The sequence below is a fragment of the Oncorhynchus mykiss genome, chromosome 8, assembly GCF_013265735.2.
Source record: "Oncorhynchus mykiss isolate Arlee chromosome 8, USDA_OmykA_1.1, whole genome shotgun sequence".
Lineage (NCBI taxonomy): Eukaryota > Metazoa > Chordata > Actinopteri > Salmoniformes > Salmonidae > Oncorhynchus > Oncorhynchus mykiss.
The window spans coordinates 25515444-25531887 of record NC_048572.1 but is presented as its reverse complement, the minus strand read 5'-3'; the positions used below and the strand labels follow the sequence as shown (position 1 = coordinate 25531887).

At 41.3% G+C, this 16444-nt stretch overlaps 2 protein-coding genes across 4 annotated transcripts; both read right to left on the bottom strand.

The window, feature by feature from the left end:
• Positions 1-784: 784 nt before the first annotated feature.
• On the bottom strand, positions 785-4675 carry LOC110529685 (cdc42 effector protein 3). 2 transcript variants are annotated; one of them, XM_021612122.2, is made up of 2 exons: positions 4246-4675; positions 785-2941 (listed from the first exon to the last, which is right to left on the bottom strand). In XM_021612122.2, exon 2 carries the CDS (start codon positions 2843-2845, stop codon positions 2225-2227), a length of 621 nt encoding a protein of 206 aa, XP_021467797.2. In that variant the 5' UTR covers positions 2846-2941; positions 4246-4675; the 3' UTR covers positions 785-2224. The 2 variants fall into 2 exon arrangements, with proteins under 2 accessions (XP_021467797.2, XP_021467796.2); XM_021612121.2 differs by having other exon boundaries at positions 4463-4667.
• Positions 4676-10563: 5888 nt separating this feature from the next.
• On the bottom strand, positions 10564-14401 carry LOC110529684 (DNA repair protein RAD51 homolog A). Of its 2 annotated transcripts, none has more exons than XM_021612119.2 (10): positions 14249-14401; positions 13531-13690; positions 13275-13412; positions 13035-13152; positions 12813-12904; positions 12566-12660; positions 12248-12361; positions 11898-12027; positions 11587-11708; positions 10564-11439 (listed from the first exon to the last, which is right to left on the bottom strand). In XM_021612119.2, the coding sequence occupies exons 2-10, from the start codon at positions 13612-13614 to the stop codon at positions 11316-11318; spliced, it is 1017 nt and encodes a 338-aa protein (XP_021467794.1). In that variant the 5' UTR covers positions 13615-13690; positions 14249-14401; the 3' UTR covers positions 10564-11315. The 2 variants fall into 2 exon arrangements, with proteins under 2 accessions (XP_021467794.1, XP_021467795.1); XM_021612120.2 differs by having other exon boundaries at positions 13531-13641; positions 14249-14384.
• Positions 14402-16444: the final 2043 nt, after the last annotated feature.

The following is a 16444-nucleotide window of genomic DNA, read 5'->3' as shown; positions in this document are numbered from 1 at the left end:
ATGTCTTCAAATCCTAGAAATTTCCCTGGTCAGCAGTGGGATGTAGATCTAGCCTGACATAATGATTCTGGGCCAGACAAAAGCTGATTCATGTTATCTCACACACAGATGTGGAAGAGAATCAATGGTGTGGTTGTGCCTCAGTCCCATTGTTGAGATTTTCTGAATCCCAAGAGTAGAGTGAACAAATGTAGGATATTAAATAGGATACAGGGAGGAAAATTTGCCAAATTCTAACTGTCTGAGTGTGGTAAAAGCATACTATAAAGATGTAAGGCCATATTGAGTATATAGTTAATAAATTAATCAGTTTCTTATTACATTTGTATTTGTTATTGGGCAAATTAGATGTATGGATTATTATTGATTTCAGTTTCTGTCAAAGAGCTTGAGTGAGATAAATAAAGATGTGTCTATCTATCTATCAAATAATCGCCATGTACCGACTTGACCATTAAATAATGAAGTAAACTACATGCCACCCAATAAAAGGCTGGGAAATACTGCCATCGGGTGGTGAGGAATGACAAACTGATGTGATAGTTGTTAGAAGATAGGGCACCAGTAGGTGGCAGTGTTGTTAAAGAATGAGATTGGCTCAGCGATGCGAACGATAAGAGGCATCTTTACTTGGCTTTATGGTTTTTATTTTACAAATGAAAGCTTACAGGTTGTGCACAAATGTGATTTCCTTGTGCCGGGCAGAGTTCATGCTCCACCTTAGCCAAAACAAAATTATATCTAAAAGTTTATGATATGAGGAACGAGAGGATTGTCGGTGAGCTTTAATTTTCTAAAGACATTTATTATAGACTGATACTGTTCACAGTCACACCATAAACCCTGTAATAACTTATAATAGACTTATACAGTTTTATATTCCTAAAGATTTGAACTTTCCCCTTGGTAAGAAAAACAAGAAATATAAAATAGGCCTATTTTACACTCTTGTGAGTCTGCTGGGTCGTTTTAGAAATAAGTCCCTTTTGGGTAGTGCAACTTGGTCCCCCCCAAAAATAACATTTTATTTCAACTAATTTTAACATTCTGCGATATAAACAGGGTTGACGATTTCATCTTAAATCAGCAATAAATCCCCTTGTGACATGAGGAATGGAAGCTTGTTGTGTGCAACAGGAAGGAGCAATTGAATGCAAGCTATACAAAAATGTGTAATTGTCAATCTATGGGTAACAAGTTTGACGTGTTATGCTTGACCCACTCAGTATTTCAACACAAAAAAAAAACTGAAATTACATAATGATTTGACTATTAGATGTTCAATGTTTTTTTTAAAGTAACAGTTTCACCATATTAACACCAGAGTTCAGTTCACTTAACAGGGTTGACCTTAAAATGAGGGACACGTTTTTTTTTTTTACCTAAAAATGAATCACTAATCACATGAAGAAATTACTTTGTCGAAGCAACCAAACAACTAGGGCTTTACAATGATGGTGACAACTTGGAGAAATGTTGGAGTTAAGCGGGTTAAAATCTTCCTAGATGTCACAGAGGGTGCATAGATTTGGCACTTTAGCAAGTATTGATTCATATGAAAAAAAAGGCTTTTAAAATGTTAGATTGGTGCACAATTTATACTTAAAATATCAAAGGGACGCAAAAGGGACTCATTTCGTAGAATGACCCAGCTTCTGTCCTTATTGCTACTGCATATGTCTGACTACGGGAGAGCTAGTGTTCATTGTCCCTGTATAGTAGGCCTAAACATTGAAAAGCAAAATCCACCAGTCTTATTTCAGTGTTTCACAATAGAAGTTGTCAGATAAACATCTGCCTCAGAGCTATGTCTCATAAGTAGTTTACCGTCTGTCTTTCTTACCTTTCACAACATGTCTCCTCTATACACCTGCGTTACAAAAGTCACATGATCCAGGTGGAGTGTCATTGGCTCACAGAGCTTTCACCTGAGAAAGGCAACTGTTCAAAGCGTTGACCCAGATATGACACATTGCTCTAGTTAGCCAAACTAACAATAGAGGCTCATATCATCTTGCATCCAAAATAAGGAAATATTATACAATCTGTCTTCTATGAAGACAGTAATTAAAAATAAATGTACCAATTTGCATCCTGGCAATTGAAAATAGTCCAGCTCATTTTTCCATCCATGACACAACCCCTTTCTCCCCTATTTATGTTGTGTTTCTTGAAAGGCCCTTAGAATAAAATATATTACACGAGGGCCACACTTCTCAAAGTCTCACTGGTGAAGCTGGTTCATCACTTGCAGCACGTCTTCTAGTATGGACGGCCCCAAGTCAAGGTTCAGGACAAAAGACGAGTCTTCATCGACCCCTGGAGGGGCCTCCACTGGGGGACAAGGAGCCTGTTGGGGGGCCGTGTTCGATTCGGATCCATCCGGCCCCATCGTTAACTCTCCCTCCTCCTTCTTTTCCTGCTCCTGCTTTACCTCCTCTTCGTGGTGCAACCTGTCATGCGCCACCACCTCCACAACATCCAGTAAAGGCAGAAAGAGGCACCTCTGGGGATGGGTTCTGGCTTTGGAGGCCTGTGCATCCATCTCTTCTGGGCTGAGGAGGCGTGGGGGCTTGGGTGGGGGTGGGGGGGTCTCATTGGGGGTGATGTTTGAGTAGAGGTCCTGGTGGCTTTGAGAGCTGTGGAGGATGAGACTTCCGGTCCGCTGGAAGGTTGCGAGGTCGCCGAAGACATCTCCGTGGGCATCCAATCCGATGTGGGAGAGGTGGCGGAAGTCACCCAAGGGTAGGCTGATCATGTTGACTGATAGCAGCTCACGGCGCTTCTGCTTGCGGGGCCAGCGCATGCTGGCTGATTTGAGGTACAAGGTGGTCTTCAGAGGCATCTTGGACTTAATGGCGTGTACTGTCAGTGAGTTCAACACTTTTAGGCTGAAGTGGAGGTCACTCAGTTGAAGGGTCCAGTTGACCTTTAGGCAGCTCTGAAAATGTGAGGACAAACAAACTAGGTTAAGAAAACTCACTTCAAATGATTTGATACTCCTTCTTTTGTTATTTTTTATTTTGGCATTTCACAGCCTAAAAATGCCAATGCTAAACAACCTTTGCCACAATTGTTATGATCATCATGATCATTTGCCACGATTGTCATGAAATTGGATTCCAGGTTGAGATCGGTAGCTAGCAATGGCCATATATGGACTGGTAACTGCAGCCACGACTGTATAATAAAATAACCTGTTTTTCTTGTATACATGTGTAACTTCACACACACAGCTTGCGGCACAAAGGTTTTGTCATGGGTGTGACCTTAATCTAGTAAGAATTGATGCCTAAAGAGTGCTGAATGCTGAATTATTTGTCTCGTGGAAGGAAAAGTCTAAACAACCTCTTGTACTGGAAAGTGAACACTGAGGCACATTAGTCTGTTAATAAGTAACCTTGGAGATTTGTTTTATTTCAGGGCCATTACTTTTATCTCTGACCTGATAAAAATGCTTTTTTCTTTGACTGTTGGTGTTTCTGTGATTGCTTTAGCTTTGGTTTCACTCGTTGTCAGTGTTCACACTGTGTTTATGTGTCTAAAGCTACTTGAACGTTTGAGACAGTGTTGCAGTCGTGGCTTGTTGTAACTGGTAGTATCACATTTCTTCTCATTAAGAAGGTGAGCGTTTTTCCCCAGGGCAGTGTTTCATGTTACCTGTAAAGGAACAGTGCCTTGAGAATTCTAAGGAAAATGGTTTACTGGAAGACAACCTGGTTAGGGACTTTCCTAATTTGCCTAAAATGTGAAGTTGATGCTGTCTTATTTGTATTTTATAGTCATAGCAAAAAAGCATCTGAGGAAAATGCTGCTATTAAGGAATGTGGCCTATTTTTCAGACAATGTTGAAATCCCCATGGTGGGCTGTTTTTCTGTACAGTTAGTACAAGGTTTTATAATCTTCCTGATAGTTCCGATCATGGATCCTTAACAACTTAGTTCCAATGGATCTACAATTATTTCGTTTTTACATCTAATATTTGTATGGGGCTTTTAAAGAGACAGCCACGAGGACAATGTGTCAGAGATAGTGCCCCAGGTAAGCTGAGGTAGCTGGCATGATTCAAAGGAACAGTAAAACGGCCAACTGTTGTGTCCAGATTGAAATAATAATTTATTTGGACAATTAGTTGGTCCACTGACACTAAGTCAAGACGTGAACCACTAACTAAAGCCATTACAGTATATAGGCCACGAATTGTTTGTTCATTCACTTATTGCTTAAAAGTCTTAAAAGCTTACCGGTGTCTATCTTTGTTTCCACACAAGTGAGGTGAACAGGAAGCAGTCTTTCTATGCATTCTCAGTATATTTGCTCTTCTCGCTCTTCTCTACAGTTTTAGAACACACAGCTCTCTAGACGTTCCATGTGCGAAAAGCGCCCCTAACTCTGAAACACTGACAAGGTCTACTACCCTAAAGCACACACAAACTGAGCTAGACTGCCTTATCAGCTCACCTGTGTCTCTGGGTTGTGTTAGTTTAAAGTGATAAACCTTCGGTCCCTCCACCCTGATTTATCAATATCTCTGTCTGTGCGTCTTCTCTCTTGTGACCGTCTTCTCTCAGGTAGTCCTCTAGTCCCAATAATCTCTGGAATAGAGGGTCAGCTCTTATTGTGGAGGTGTGACAAAAGAGGAGGGGTGTATGACGCTCAGGTGAACTCTTCACTGCTAGGGTTTCTTTCAACGAAGGTAGGGAAAGGGGGAAGTGTTCTAGATTATATCACTTGCCCTGTGGGTCTCAACTTCCTGTTGATAGTTAGAATATTACAATACACAAGGTACAATTTGGTAGTGCTTCAGCAGTTTTTCTCTCTAGAAAGTTAGTTTAGCCAGCTACCTACACGTGGTAGTAATCATGGCCGAATAACTGACCAGGCCGGCAGGGCATGTGCCCAGGGGCCCTAACCTCCAGGGGGCCGACATTGATTTTGTTAGTCACTCTCTCTCAGATATCATATGAACATGGCATAAGTCATGGAAAAATGTGTAGAATTGCAGGAACATTTTTGCAGTTTTAAAGCTCTTTCATTTTCACCCCATTGCACAATGAGTAGAATTGCATAAAATTAGTTTTAAAATTGCAACATTGTATCTCTGCCCCATGGCAAAATGTGTAGAACTGCATAAAATGTGCTTTAAAACCAAAACGTTTCTCTATGCCCCATGGCAAAATGCAGAGAATTAGCTTTAATAAAACTATTTTGTTTCTCTCTGCCATCGAGGGGGACCACTAAAATATTATACCCCAAAAAGCTAGGGCCGGCCCTCCCTCCTCTCCAAACACACACCACCTCCGTTTCCTCAATCCACTCGGTATTAATGAAAAAGTTATTCTCTGCTCAGACACAATGTTCAGCTTGCCATAATAGTCCTAAATGATGTAATTCATCTCTCACTACGATGATAATGGTATGCTAAAAAAAATTACTCAGAGCATCTTATATCATGCATTGATAAATGTCTTTCTCATTTTCTTGCCAATTTGTGGATTTGAGCATTATCATAGACTTTTATGGTCATTTCTGAATTGTGCCTTTTCAAGGCGCACAACATTTTGTTTTGCGAAGTAAATGATCAGTCTGGTCCTAGGCTTTTACAGATCATGACCAGTGAAAAAAATGTACCCCTCCAATATTAAAAAGGAATTGCATTACAAAATCACCAGCTGAACACCTTGATTTCTTAGAGGCGGCTGTTAGATACACATGGTCAGGGGACCTGCATTCCAAACCCTGTTTGCTTCTCACATTCATTAGATAAGGACTGGTTGCATAATCAGCTTGATCTAATATGAAAACAAACTCTCTTTCTCACACCTTAAGAACATGCTGTCTCTCTGAAGGGTATCAATCAAATATCAACCAAAGTGAATATATGACCTACCATTTAAGGACCGTTTAGATTCTATACACATTTCTCCTTAGCAGCAGAAGGAAGGAGATGAGCAATGCCAAATGAATCTGAAGCTTGTGAAAAATGCACAGAGGCAGGTTCTCACACATTGCACTCCATAGACCTGCTGTAGCCAATATGGAATGCCAATCACCAGATAAGCTCTTTCGTTCACTTGTGTCAGTTACTGCTATTGTGGGCTGTGGAAAGAGAGCAAGCAAACAACCAAATAATAAAACTTACTTTGCCAGTGACCAGTGTTCCCTCTCATTTTTTTCGGCACTGAGCAAATTTCAGGTCTGCTGAGCGCAAACTTGAATGTTGTGGAAAATTCTGTGCAACTTCCAGCACGCATTTACTGTGAGTACTGAGGCTGTACCCGCTTTAAGTTTCCGTTTTAACAGTGTTCAAGTAGGTTACTGTGGCTAGTTGATCATAATGTAGGCCTACCAGAGTGGCCTACCATCAAAAACAATGGAGATAATGCATCCCATAACATTTTATCATGGAAATAGCTGTTCTATCATTCAGCCTACAGTAGCAGCCAATGTGTGGTGTTCAATGTAGGCCTACATTCCATGAGAAGTTTGAAAAAACATGCAGGGCTTGACATTAATCTGTTAATCCACTTGTTCTCCAGATAAGGAGGTGACTGAACATGCTTTTGTGATGCAAGAAACCACTTTACAAAATAAAATGCATTATTATTCCCATACCATTATCAGAACCAGACAAATTATGCTACCCTCTGCATATTGGCTACTTAGCTTATTCAAGCCTAAAAATAAAACAGTGCTCCTTTAAGACCAAAAACAGCTCTTTACCTGACTCGCTTTTCAAAGATATCTAGAGTTGTACACATTTTGTGCTCTTGTAGGAAGCCATCACTCCCCTATTGCTGACTACAAATTACAGTGCATTCGAAAAGTATTCAGACCCCTTGACTTTTTCCAAATGTTGTTACGTTTCAGCCTTATTCTAAAATTGATTCAATTGTTTTTCCCCTCCAATCTACACACAATAGCCCATAATGACGAAGTAAAAACAGTTTTTTCTAAATGTTTGCAAATTGTGTAGAGGCACAGATCTGGGGAAGGGTACCAAAAAATATCTGCAGTATTGAAGGTCCGCAAGAACACAGTTGCCTCCATTATTCTTAAATGGAAGAAGTTTGGAACCACCAAGAATCTTCCTAGAGCTGGCCGACCAGCCAAACTGAGCAATCGGGGGAGAAGGGCCTTGGTCAGGGAGGTGACCAAGAACCCGATGGTCACTCTGACAGAGCTCTAGAGTTCCTCTGTGGAGATGGGAGAATCTTCTAGAAGGACAACCATCTCTGTAGCACTCCACCAATCAGGCCACACGTTTGCAAGAGGAATACAGTAGATTGGAACATTGCCGTCATAAATAAATAGCATTTGATGAGAAAACATAACACAAAAACACAACTGGGCTATTTTTATTTTATGATTTATTGAGGCCTCAAAAAATACATGATACCAAATGTGCAACATACTATAGGATTTGTCTCAAGCAACAATTTAGTAACACAGTAGTACAGTAGTGAATGTAGCTTCATCAAAGTGCAATTTGTTTGAATGTCTCCAAATGATATTTTACTGTAAATACACTATGACATCAGTACTGTAGGCACATCAAATACTGTAGCCACGTCATATTATATAATCAACAATTAAATTACACCGACATATGTTCTAGGGAAAAAACATCAGTGTATCCTTACCCAAGTTATCACTGACCATAGACAACTGTTCAACTGTTCTGCCTTATTATTATTCGACCATGCTGATCATTTATGAACATTTGAACATCTTGGCCATGTTCTGTTATAATCTCCACCCGGCACAGCCAGAAGAGGACTGGCCATCCCACATATGCTCTCTCTAATGCCCCAGGAATACCTGACATGATGACTCCTTGCTGTCCCCAGTCCACCTGACTGTGCTGCTGCTCCAGTTTCAACTATTCTGCCTTATTATTATTCGACCATGCTGGTCATTTATGAACATTTGAACATCTTGACCATGTTTTGTTATAATCTCCACCCGGCACAGCCAGAAGAGGACTGGCCACCCCACATAGCCTGGTTCCTTTCTAGGTTTCTTCCTAGGTTTTGGCCTTTCTAGGGAGTTTTTCCTAGCCACCGTGCTTCTTCACCTGCATTGCTTGCTGTTTGGGGTTTTAGGCTGGGTTTCTGTACAGCACTTTGAGATATCAGCTGATGTACGAAGGGCTATATAAAATAAATTTGATTGATTGATTGAGACACCCCTCCAATCAACAAACACACAGTGAATGCAGTAGTTCAGGTCTAATTGACTGGTGAAAACACTCATGCATTGTTGCAGCGAGACCAAGTGGTTAGTAACAACTTTCACATGATGGTGTCCCTGTTCAGACACCAAACCATTGTTTACCCCACGCCTGTCATGGTCACCACAGAGAAGCCCACCTTCTCCAGCTTGTCCAGAACCACCCGGGGAGGCTCGTCCACGTGGTACTCCCAACTGGAAATGCAATGATCTCGTTATTATTTGCCTGAGAACACATGGCATTAGTACTATACATTTGCACAATGTAAATCCATGGCAGCCAAAGGTTTTACATTTATAAACCAACACTGTGGTGTTTGGGTATTTGTTGTAAATTCATACAGAAATTCAGTAAATGGAGAAAGCATAGTTAGGGTCCATGAAGTAACACTAAGGAATTTGTTTTTACACTACACATTTTTTTTACACTACACATTTTCTGTAGATTCTGAGCTTCTTTTAAAAAGCAGTAAATGACACAAATTACTCACAAGTTGTTCCCCAGGTCTCTCTGGCTCCTAGCTTCCCAGGTGTTGGACGTTTTGCTGTCTCTCTGTGTGGCTAAATAATGTTCTGTGGTTTGGGGATGCTTCAGTTGATGCAGCTGGGTGAGTTGTGTGTGTACTGACTAAAATCAGCAATTTCCTGCATTGAGAAGGCATCACCAACACAGATACTATCTATAATATCCTCAAGGCTGTGCTACAGAGAAAATGACAGACAGATTAAACAAACTGTCTGTAAACTTGTCATTCTGTGCAGACTGCAGAGCAATATTAATGGACATTGAAAAACATGTTTTTCTAGAACCCTTTCATTTCACGCAACAAATGAATCAATGGAATCACCTCAACTATGGGAGTCTGTTGGGACATGGGGCTGACTTGTTACCAAGTACAGGAATTCCTCCACAGAGTTGCAGCAGACAAGTTTTTTAAAATTAACCTCTGTCTTGCTATGCTTTCCTACTTTAAAATGTTTTTGTCTGTGGTTTTATTAGATATTTTATTAAACAATTATTGATTAGCAAACAAATAAAACAGAAGACAAACATATGTACATGGTAAGAGTCTAAGAATTTACATTTTATAAGTATCAATGCATAGCGACTCGGGGGTTCATTTAAAAGACTTTAGTGTGCACCCAATCCTATGCTAACTAAAACGTGTCTCGGTTTCCACTATTGGCTGTCTGGAGAGGAAGACTGCTTTGGCTGTCTGGAGAGGAAAGCAGCCGGTTGTGATACAGCCTGGAATCGAACCAGGGTGTCTGTAGTGACGCCTCTAGCACTGAGATGCAGTGCCACTGCACCACTCGGGTCTTAGACCATTCCTCCATACAGAATATTTCCAGATCCTTGATATCCTTCGTCTGCACTTATGGACTGCCCTCTCAATTCAAACCACAGGTTTTCAATGGGATTCAAGTCTAAAGACAGATGGCCATGGCAAAATGTTGATTTGGTGGTCAACTAACCATTTCTTTTGGATTTTGAAGTGTGCTTGGGGTCATTGTCTTGCTGGAAGATCCACTTGCGGTCAACTTTCAGCCTCTTGGCAGAGACAACCAGGTTCTTGGCTAAAATGTCCTGGTCCTGGGTAAAGTTCATGACATCATTGACCTTAACAAGGGTCCCAGGACCAGTGGAAGCCAAATAGCCCCATAACAAAGTTCCACCACTATATTTTACAGTAGGTATGCGTTTCTTTTCTGTTTATGCACCCTTATTTTGATGACAAACCCTCCACTGGTGTGTGTGGCCAAAGAGATAGATTTTCATGTCATCCAACAAATGTAAACGCCTGGAATCTGCTAAACGGAATTGGCCCTTAAATTGGAACAGGTGCTTTGGACAGATGACATGAAAATAGATCTCTTTGGCCACGCACACCAGTGGTGGGTTTTGTGTCGAAATAAGGATGCATAAGCAGAATAAATATATATATTTTTTTTAATCGTCGCAAGGTGAGGTATTAAATTTGACCCCAAAATTTCTCTGCGCAATTGTATTAATACAAAATATAATTTCCCCCAATTTCTTAGTAAACAATATAGCTCAGTATTTGAATTATTTATTTTTGCTCCTCTTTATTACAGGTGTCAATTTCAGAAGCCACTTCATATCACGTCACTGTGACATGGTTCAATATGGTTTAAGCTATTATAATTGCAGTCCCATGACAGCTCAATTGGTGTCAATACCGCTGAGATGTCTTTTTGTGATACAGAAATATTACTTTAACATTCTAATACACAGTCCTTTCAAATGGATGTCATGTCAATTGGTGGAATCATGTAAACAGAGTTAAAATAACTTATATAGTCAGATCTAATGATAAAACAATTTTAATACAACATGTCTTATACAGAAACTATGGTTCTTGAACGTACAAACAAATAGAGAAAATGTAGTCGCTAAGGGTGTCAAACCTTGTTAGTAAGGGGGCATGTACTGATGTTTATTCTATTAAGGGCAGATGTTTGACAAATAAATAGATTTGATCTATTGATGTAGTTGAATGTCAAATCCAAAGATGGTTTAAATGAAAAACACTGGTAGAAATATCAGACACCCGCGAAAAACAAAATCAAACAAAACAATACCACAAACATACATCTAAATATGTCCACGTCTACCAGTGGAGTTAGATTTGAAATATTATTTCACAAGTCCATTGGGTTGGTGAAAAATGTCACATTTCTGTGAAGTTGAGCTCCCTCTGATTCTCAAAGCTGCTATAGGCCCATATACTGTATAATACAAAATGAGTATCCAGTGTAAGCCTAAGCATGGGCAAATCACTGTGCTCCTTAGGGCAATAGGCAACATTCTCTATGCACAGTACCCTCTTGTACTGTAGGAATGCATTCTTCCCTCAGCAATGGGACAGTCCAAAATCATATCAACACAACAGTTATGGCCAGCATCTCCCTATTAGTCATTTTCTTAGCTCTTACCTCTGGGAAGTGTGTACACACAAACACAAGAGCTGTCATTGTGCAAGTCTATGGTAGCGAGTGAGGGGCATAGCCACATGACATACAGCCATGCTCTCACTCCCTGGTATGGTGCCATCTGAGCTCAGTCCTTGGCGTCACCCACCCCATCTGCGTTGATGGCAAACATGGCTTCAGACTCAGGGAGGCAGGGCGAGTCGTAAATTTTGCAGATCCTCGTTTCGCCGCGGCCTTTCCTCAAGTACAGTCTGAAAACAAGGAGCGGTTTTAGCTTGATAGCTAGCTGTATTCTTTTAGAACCCAGTGGCTTAACGACTGGCATGCTATGTTTGAAACCATGAAAATGTGAACAAGAGTACAAGTAGTAATACAAGAGAGTCAATGGAGCCACTCACCGGGTAGTGGAGGCATGTGCCATGATGTTGCCCCCGATAGGTTTTTTAGGGTCTGCTGAGAACATGGCGGCACCGTCTACCTGGGCCACCACCTGATTGGTTATCACCACAGCAACGCCAAACTGTGACAAGGCGAGAGTCAAAAAATGTTTTTAGCGTTACGACCATACCATGAACGCTAAAAACATCAAATGGATGTACAGAGAAGGGTTCAGAACGTTGCTGATATAAACATATTGTATTAGACCAACACAATAGGTAAGGAGTTCAGCGAACAGACAAAACCCCTGTAATTCTAGCCCTGGACTTACCTCGTCTGCTAGCCTTAGCAGCATTCTCAGGAAGCGTCCCAGGTGGCCTTGCCGTGCAGCGAGCTCTCCCCTCCCGGAGTAGTCGGTTCTGTAGAGGGCTGTGGCACTGTCCACTATCAGCAGGGCATACCTGAGAGAGAAGGGGCCATATGGTTAGAGACCTATAGCACTGCAGACTAGAGGTAGGGGTACTTTACTAGGATTTCTTTGAGGGTACTGCCCTTATTCCAGATCACTAATTCATGTCATAAACAACAGTATTTACATGGAAGGAAAGCAAGTAATGTGAGAAATGGAAAAACATCTGAATGGTCAGAAACCTCAGGAAGAGGGAAGGAGATGGGCCTGACCTGGACTCTGCCATCATGGCTGAGGCTTGGTAAAGAAGCTGGGTCTGGTGGTCTGTGTTAAAGGCCCTAGCGTAGGCTACGTTGTCCAGAACGTCACTCCCAACAAGTCCATACCTAATAAAAGACAACAGTATCTTCTGGTGTGATACAGCTTTTTGAAGGAAGTACTGCATTTGCAATGGTAACTCTCTGAACAGACAGACATTGATGCCCGTTATTCCTGTAGAGGAATAGTGTGGCTCCAAATTTCAATCTCTGTCAGTGTCATTTAACCCAGTAGTTACTCCATTGTTATTGTGTTGGTCCATGAGAACTCACCGCTCTGCTACAGCCAGTAACCTCTCTGGTCTGAAGGTCCCCTCTGTATCAATGTACATGGCTTTTCCCTCTCCACCACCCTGGTCAATGGGCAACTGAGTTGGGGAAAAGCACAATAGATCAAAAACGGAATGTCCTGAGTGCTATCGTCATATTCTGTGAGCAGATGTGATTGGTATGAGATAGGAGTATACAGCCAAGTCTGCCTTTATTAGTATGGGGGAAGAAATGGCATCATGACAAGTACCTGGCAGGTGACTGCAAGGGTGTGGCACAGCTGTGTTTTTCCTGTCCGGAACTCTCCAAACATTTCTGTGATGGAGCCTGTCTCTATCCCACCTGAGAGAGAGAAAAAGCCTTTTTCACGCACACGATGACAAAAAATACATCTGGGCAACTCAAAAATCATGTCCCGAGTCATGACAACAGTTCTAAAAATCTAGGTAACTGGCATAGATCCCAGCCTCACCCTGTAGCAGCTTGTCCAGCTCTTTGGACCCAGTGGAGATCTGGATGATTTCAGCTCGGCGTTGGTGGAACTCTGTTGCTGTGGTGAAGCCCATGGGCACTAGTTTGGCAGCTTCAGCCTTGAGAAAATACCATAGAGGAAGATCAGCCACAGTCATAATATCAGACCTAATGTGAACTGTGGGCAACCCAAAATGAGCAGAAAATAAAAACTCAGATTGGAAAATGAAGGTGACCTAACCAGAACTTTGTCTGCTTTGGCCTCACTGATCCCCTTGATGTTAAGCAGCTCCTTCTTGGGGGCATAGGCCACTGCCTCAATGGTGTGGAAGCCTGCATCCTCCAGCTTCTTTATGTCACTGGCACTGATGCCACATTGCTGTGTAGGAAACATTGCAAATGTAGGCCGTCATTGTAAATAAGAATTTGTTCTTAACTGACTTGCTTAGTTAAATAAAGGTTAAACAAAATAAAAAAATTAATGCACCAACACCTACCTCAAGTCTGCTCAGTAGCTGTGGTCCAAAGCTCTCCTCCTCCTCTACCTCTGCCTCCACTCTGGCCTCGCTCCTCACAGCCATCTTGATTTATGGACAGGTGAGGTATGTCTTTCAAATGGGAGAACGTTTTGACGGTGCAAGAGTTATAACTCTATAGCTAGTAAAAAAGTAAAAGTATTTTTCACGGAGGAGAAAACAACTGCGAGGCAAATATTACGTTCCATTGTGTTAGTTACTGAAACACACTTGATCACGACAGGATTTTTTCCCCGATCGGGAATAAGAAATTATTCTAACTATCAACAGAAGTTACACAACCGGAAATTGCAACCAACTACTGTACAGTAAGTAACGTTAGCTGGTCAAGTTGTTGATGTTGACCGTTCCAGCCTGTTCATGCATCTAGTAATCAAATAATTATTGACTTACTAAGTGAAATAAGATTTAGCTAGCTAGTTCACCTACTAGTAAGTGTTGTATTTATTGTTTAGAGACTTGTACAGTCTTTGAATGTGACTGATATTCATGAAAGGTAGCGTTACCTAGCATTATTAGGCTAATTCGTTCAGCTGAGCTACTGAATTACATGATCTGGCATGTCTGTGAGTGACTTGGCTTACATCCAAATGTTTAACTCAAAATAGTAGCTAGCTCATGTTAACTTTAAGTTATGGGATAGGATTTATCCAAACGTTAGATAACAGCGTCCACTTACCTCTAGTTTTTATTGCTTGAACTAAAATCTCCCGCTCGCTAGTCAACGTACTTGTTTATCAGGCTACGTAATTACGCTAACCCTTCCCTCGAGTGCTGGGATTGGACAGTGTTGGGTTGCATCCCAATGAAAAACATGTACTTCCTCACTCCCGTTTCATTCCCTTGATCTGCATCTGAAAAATCAATATATGGAAGCAAGCTAAATGTAGTGGTCAGTAAGCACTATATAACCAAGGCTTTTGCTATTTCTAAAAACGTTTGGCTGGTGTGCCGTCACCCATCTGAGCAGTCAGCTGTGAATGCCCTCACTGGCTTGTGCAATTATGTTGACTGTGATTTGGGTTCTGACCCTCCACAGGATGTGCGGTAAGAACAATGCTGATGCATCTCTTTTAAGGGTTGTTTTCCTTTTCCTCTTAGCACACACACTTTTGGTCAGTTCACATGAATCTTGACTGGGAGTGAATCGTGACTGGGAGTGAATCTTGGTGGAATAGGATTTGTGTTAATCCGAATGAATTGTGGTTCGACAATTACAATTACTGATACATAACAGTATCAGCCTTGAATGAATAACCATAATATTACGCTATTATAACAGCTATAAACAGGGCTATAATCTTAGTAGCATAAACAATAACCTAAAGATGAACCTCTTGTCAGAGAAAGAGAAACCTATTACCGAGACTGACAAAATAAAGGCTTATGGCACCCTCTCTCTCCGGCCTGGTGCGAGAGCCTGCTGTGCTGAGTTCTTATCTGATCTGCCCTTGAGCCACAGGGTCGCAAATTACTCTGCGCATGTGCGATCTCCAAGACCAGTCTGGGAGAAGCGCAACAACCGCTTTAATTAACTAAGGCTACTATGGTAAGCACTACAGTATCATGCACATATGAAAACTATGTTACCAATAAAACAATGACACGTATGGCAATGGGCACAAGGCTACATTCTATGAACAATATGCCAATCAGTATTGGCAACTCCACCATGAAATAATAGTAACAATGGTACAATAGAACATATGGTTGCAAACTGATCAAAGTTACTAAGTCATTTGTGGTAATTACCCATTATTACACATGTAAAAAATAAATCCAATAAACTCACCTCCAACTTACATTACGATGCACACACCCAATTCATGTATTCTTGTTACTGTCCACAACAGTCCTCAGAAATGTGTCTAACACTCTGATGTGTGCGTGGGTGGGTGCAGTGTCCAGATGTGCCTTTTCAAGCACTCTGATTGGTTGGGAATCTTATTTACAATGACGGCCTACCCCAGCTGAACCCTCCACTAACCCAGACGACGCTGAGCCAATTGTACACCGCCCTATGGGACTCCTGTTCACGGCCAGTTGTGATACATCCTGGGATCGAACCTGGGTCTGTAGTGACGCTTCTACCACTGCGATGCAGTGCCTTAGACCGCTGCGCCACTCAGGATCCCTTAAAACTAAGATAACTAATTATTAGTTATTAGGTAGGCTAAACAGCCAAACTAACGGGACTGTGAGGGAAATTTAGGAAGAGAGGAGGGGAGCAGGACAGCCTTTTAAAAAAAAAAACAATATTACGACACATTACAAATCAGAGGAGACAATGAGAGGAGGCCACTGTAGACTATTGAGATGCAGCCATATGAGCATACCAGTAATTTCACTGAGGGGGTTCGATTAATCCCACCCAGGCACGCCAGTGTAGGCATGTTTTCGATTGGCTGAAAGTTGATTGATACTATGAAATGATAAATAGTACCAGTCAAAAGTTTGGATACACCTATTCATTCAAGGGTTCTTCTTTATACTATTTTCTACATTGTACAATAAAAACGAAGACATCAAAACTATGAAATAACACATATGGAATCATGTAACCAAAAAAGTGTTAACATTTTATAGTCTTCAAACTAGCCACCTTTTGCCTTGATGACAGGAGTGATGAGTGCTGCATCAGATGACCTGGCCTCCACAATCACCCAACCTCAACCCAATTGAGATGGTTTGGGATGAGGTGGACCGCAGAGTGAAGGAAAAGCAGCCAACAAGTGCTCAGCATGTGGGAAATCCTTCAAGACTATTGGAAAAGCATTCCAGGTGAAACTGATTGAATGCCAGTGTGCAAGGCTGTCAAAGGGTGGCTACTTGGAATAATCTGAAATATATTTTGATTTGTTTAACACTTTTTTTA

Coding starts and splice junctions, on each gene's coding strand:
- LOC110529685 (XM_021612122.2), bottom strand. CDS start 2,845: ATGCCTCTGAAGACCACCTTGTACCTCAAATCAGCCAGCATGCGCTGG.
- LOC110529684 (XM_021612119.2), bottom strand. CDS start 13,614: ATGGCTGTGAGGAGCGAGGCCAGAGTGGAGGCAGAGGTAGAGGAGGAG. Junction 13,413..13,530: donor AGCTACTGAGCAGACTTGAG/GTAGGTGTTGGT, acceptor TTTCCTACACAG/CAATGTGGCATCAGTGCCAG. Junction 12,362..12,565: donor TTACTGGCTGTAGCAGAGCG/GTGAGTTCTCAT, acceptor GTCTTTTATTAG/GTATGGACTTGTTGGGAGTG.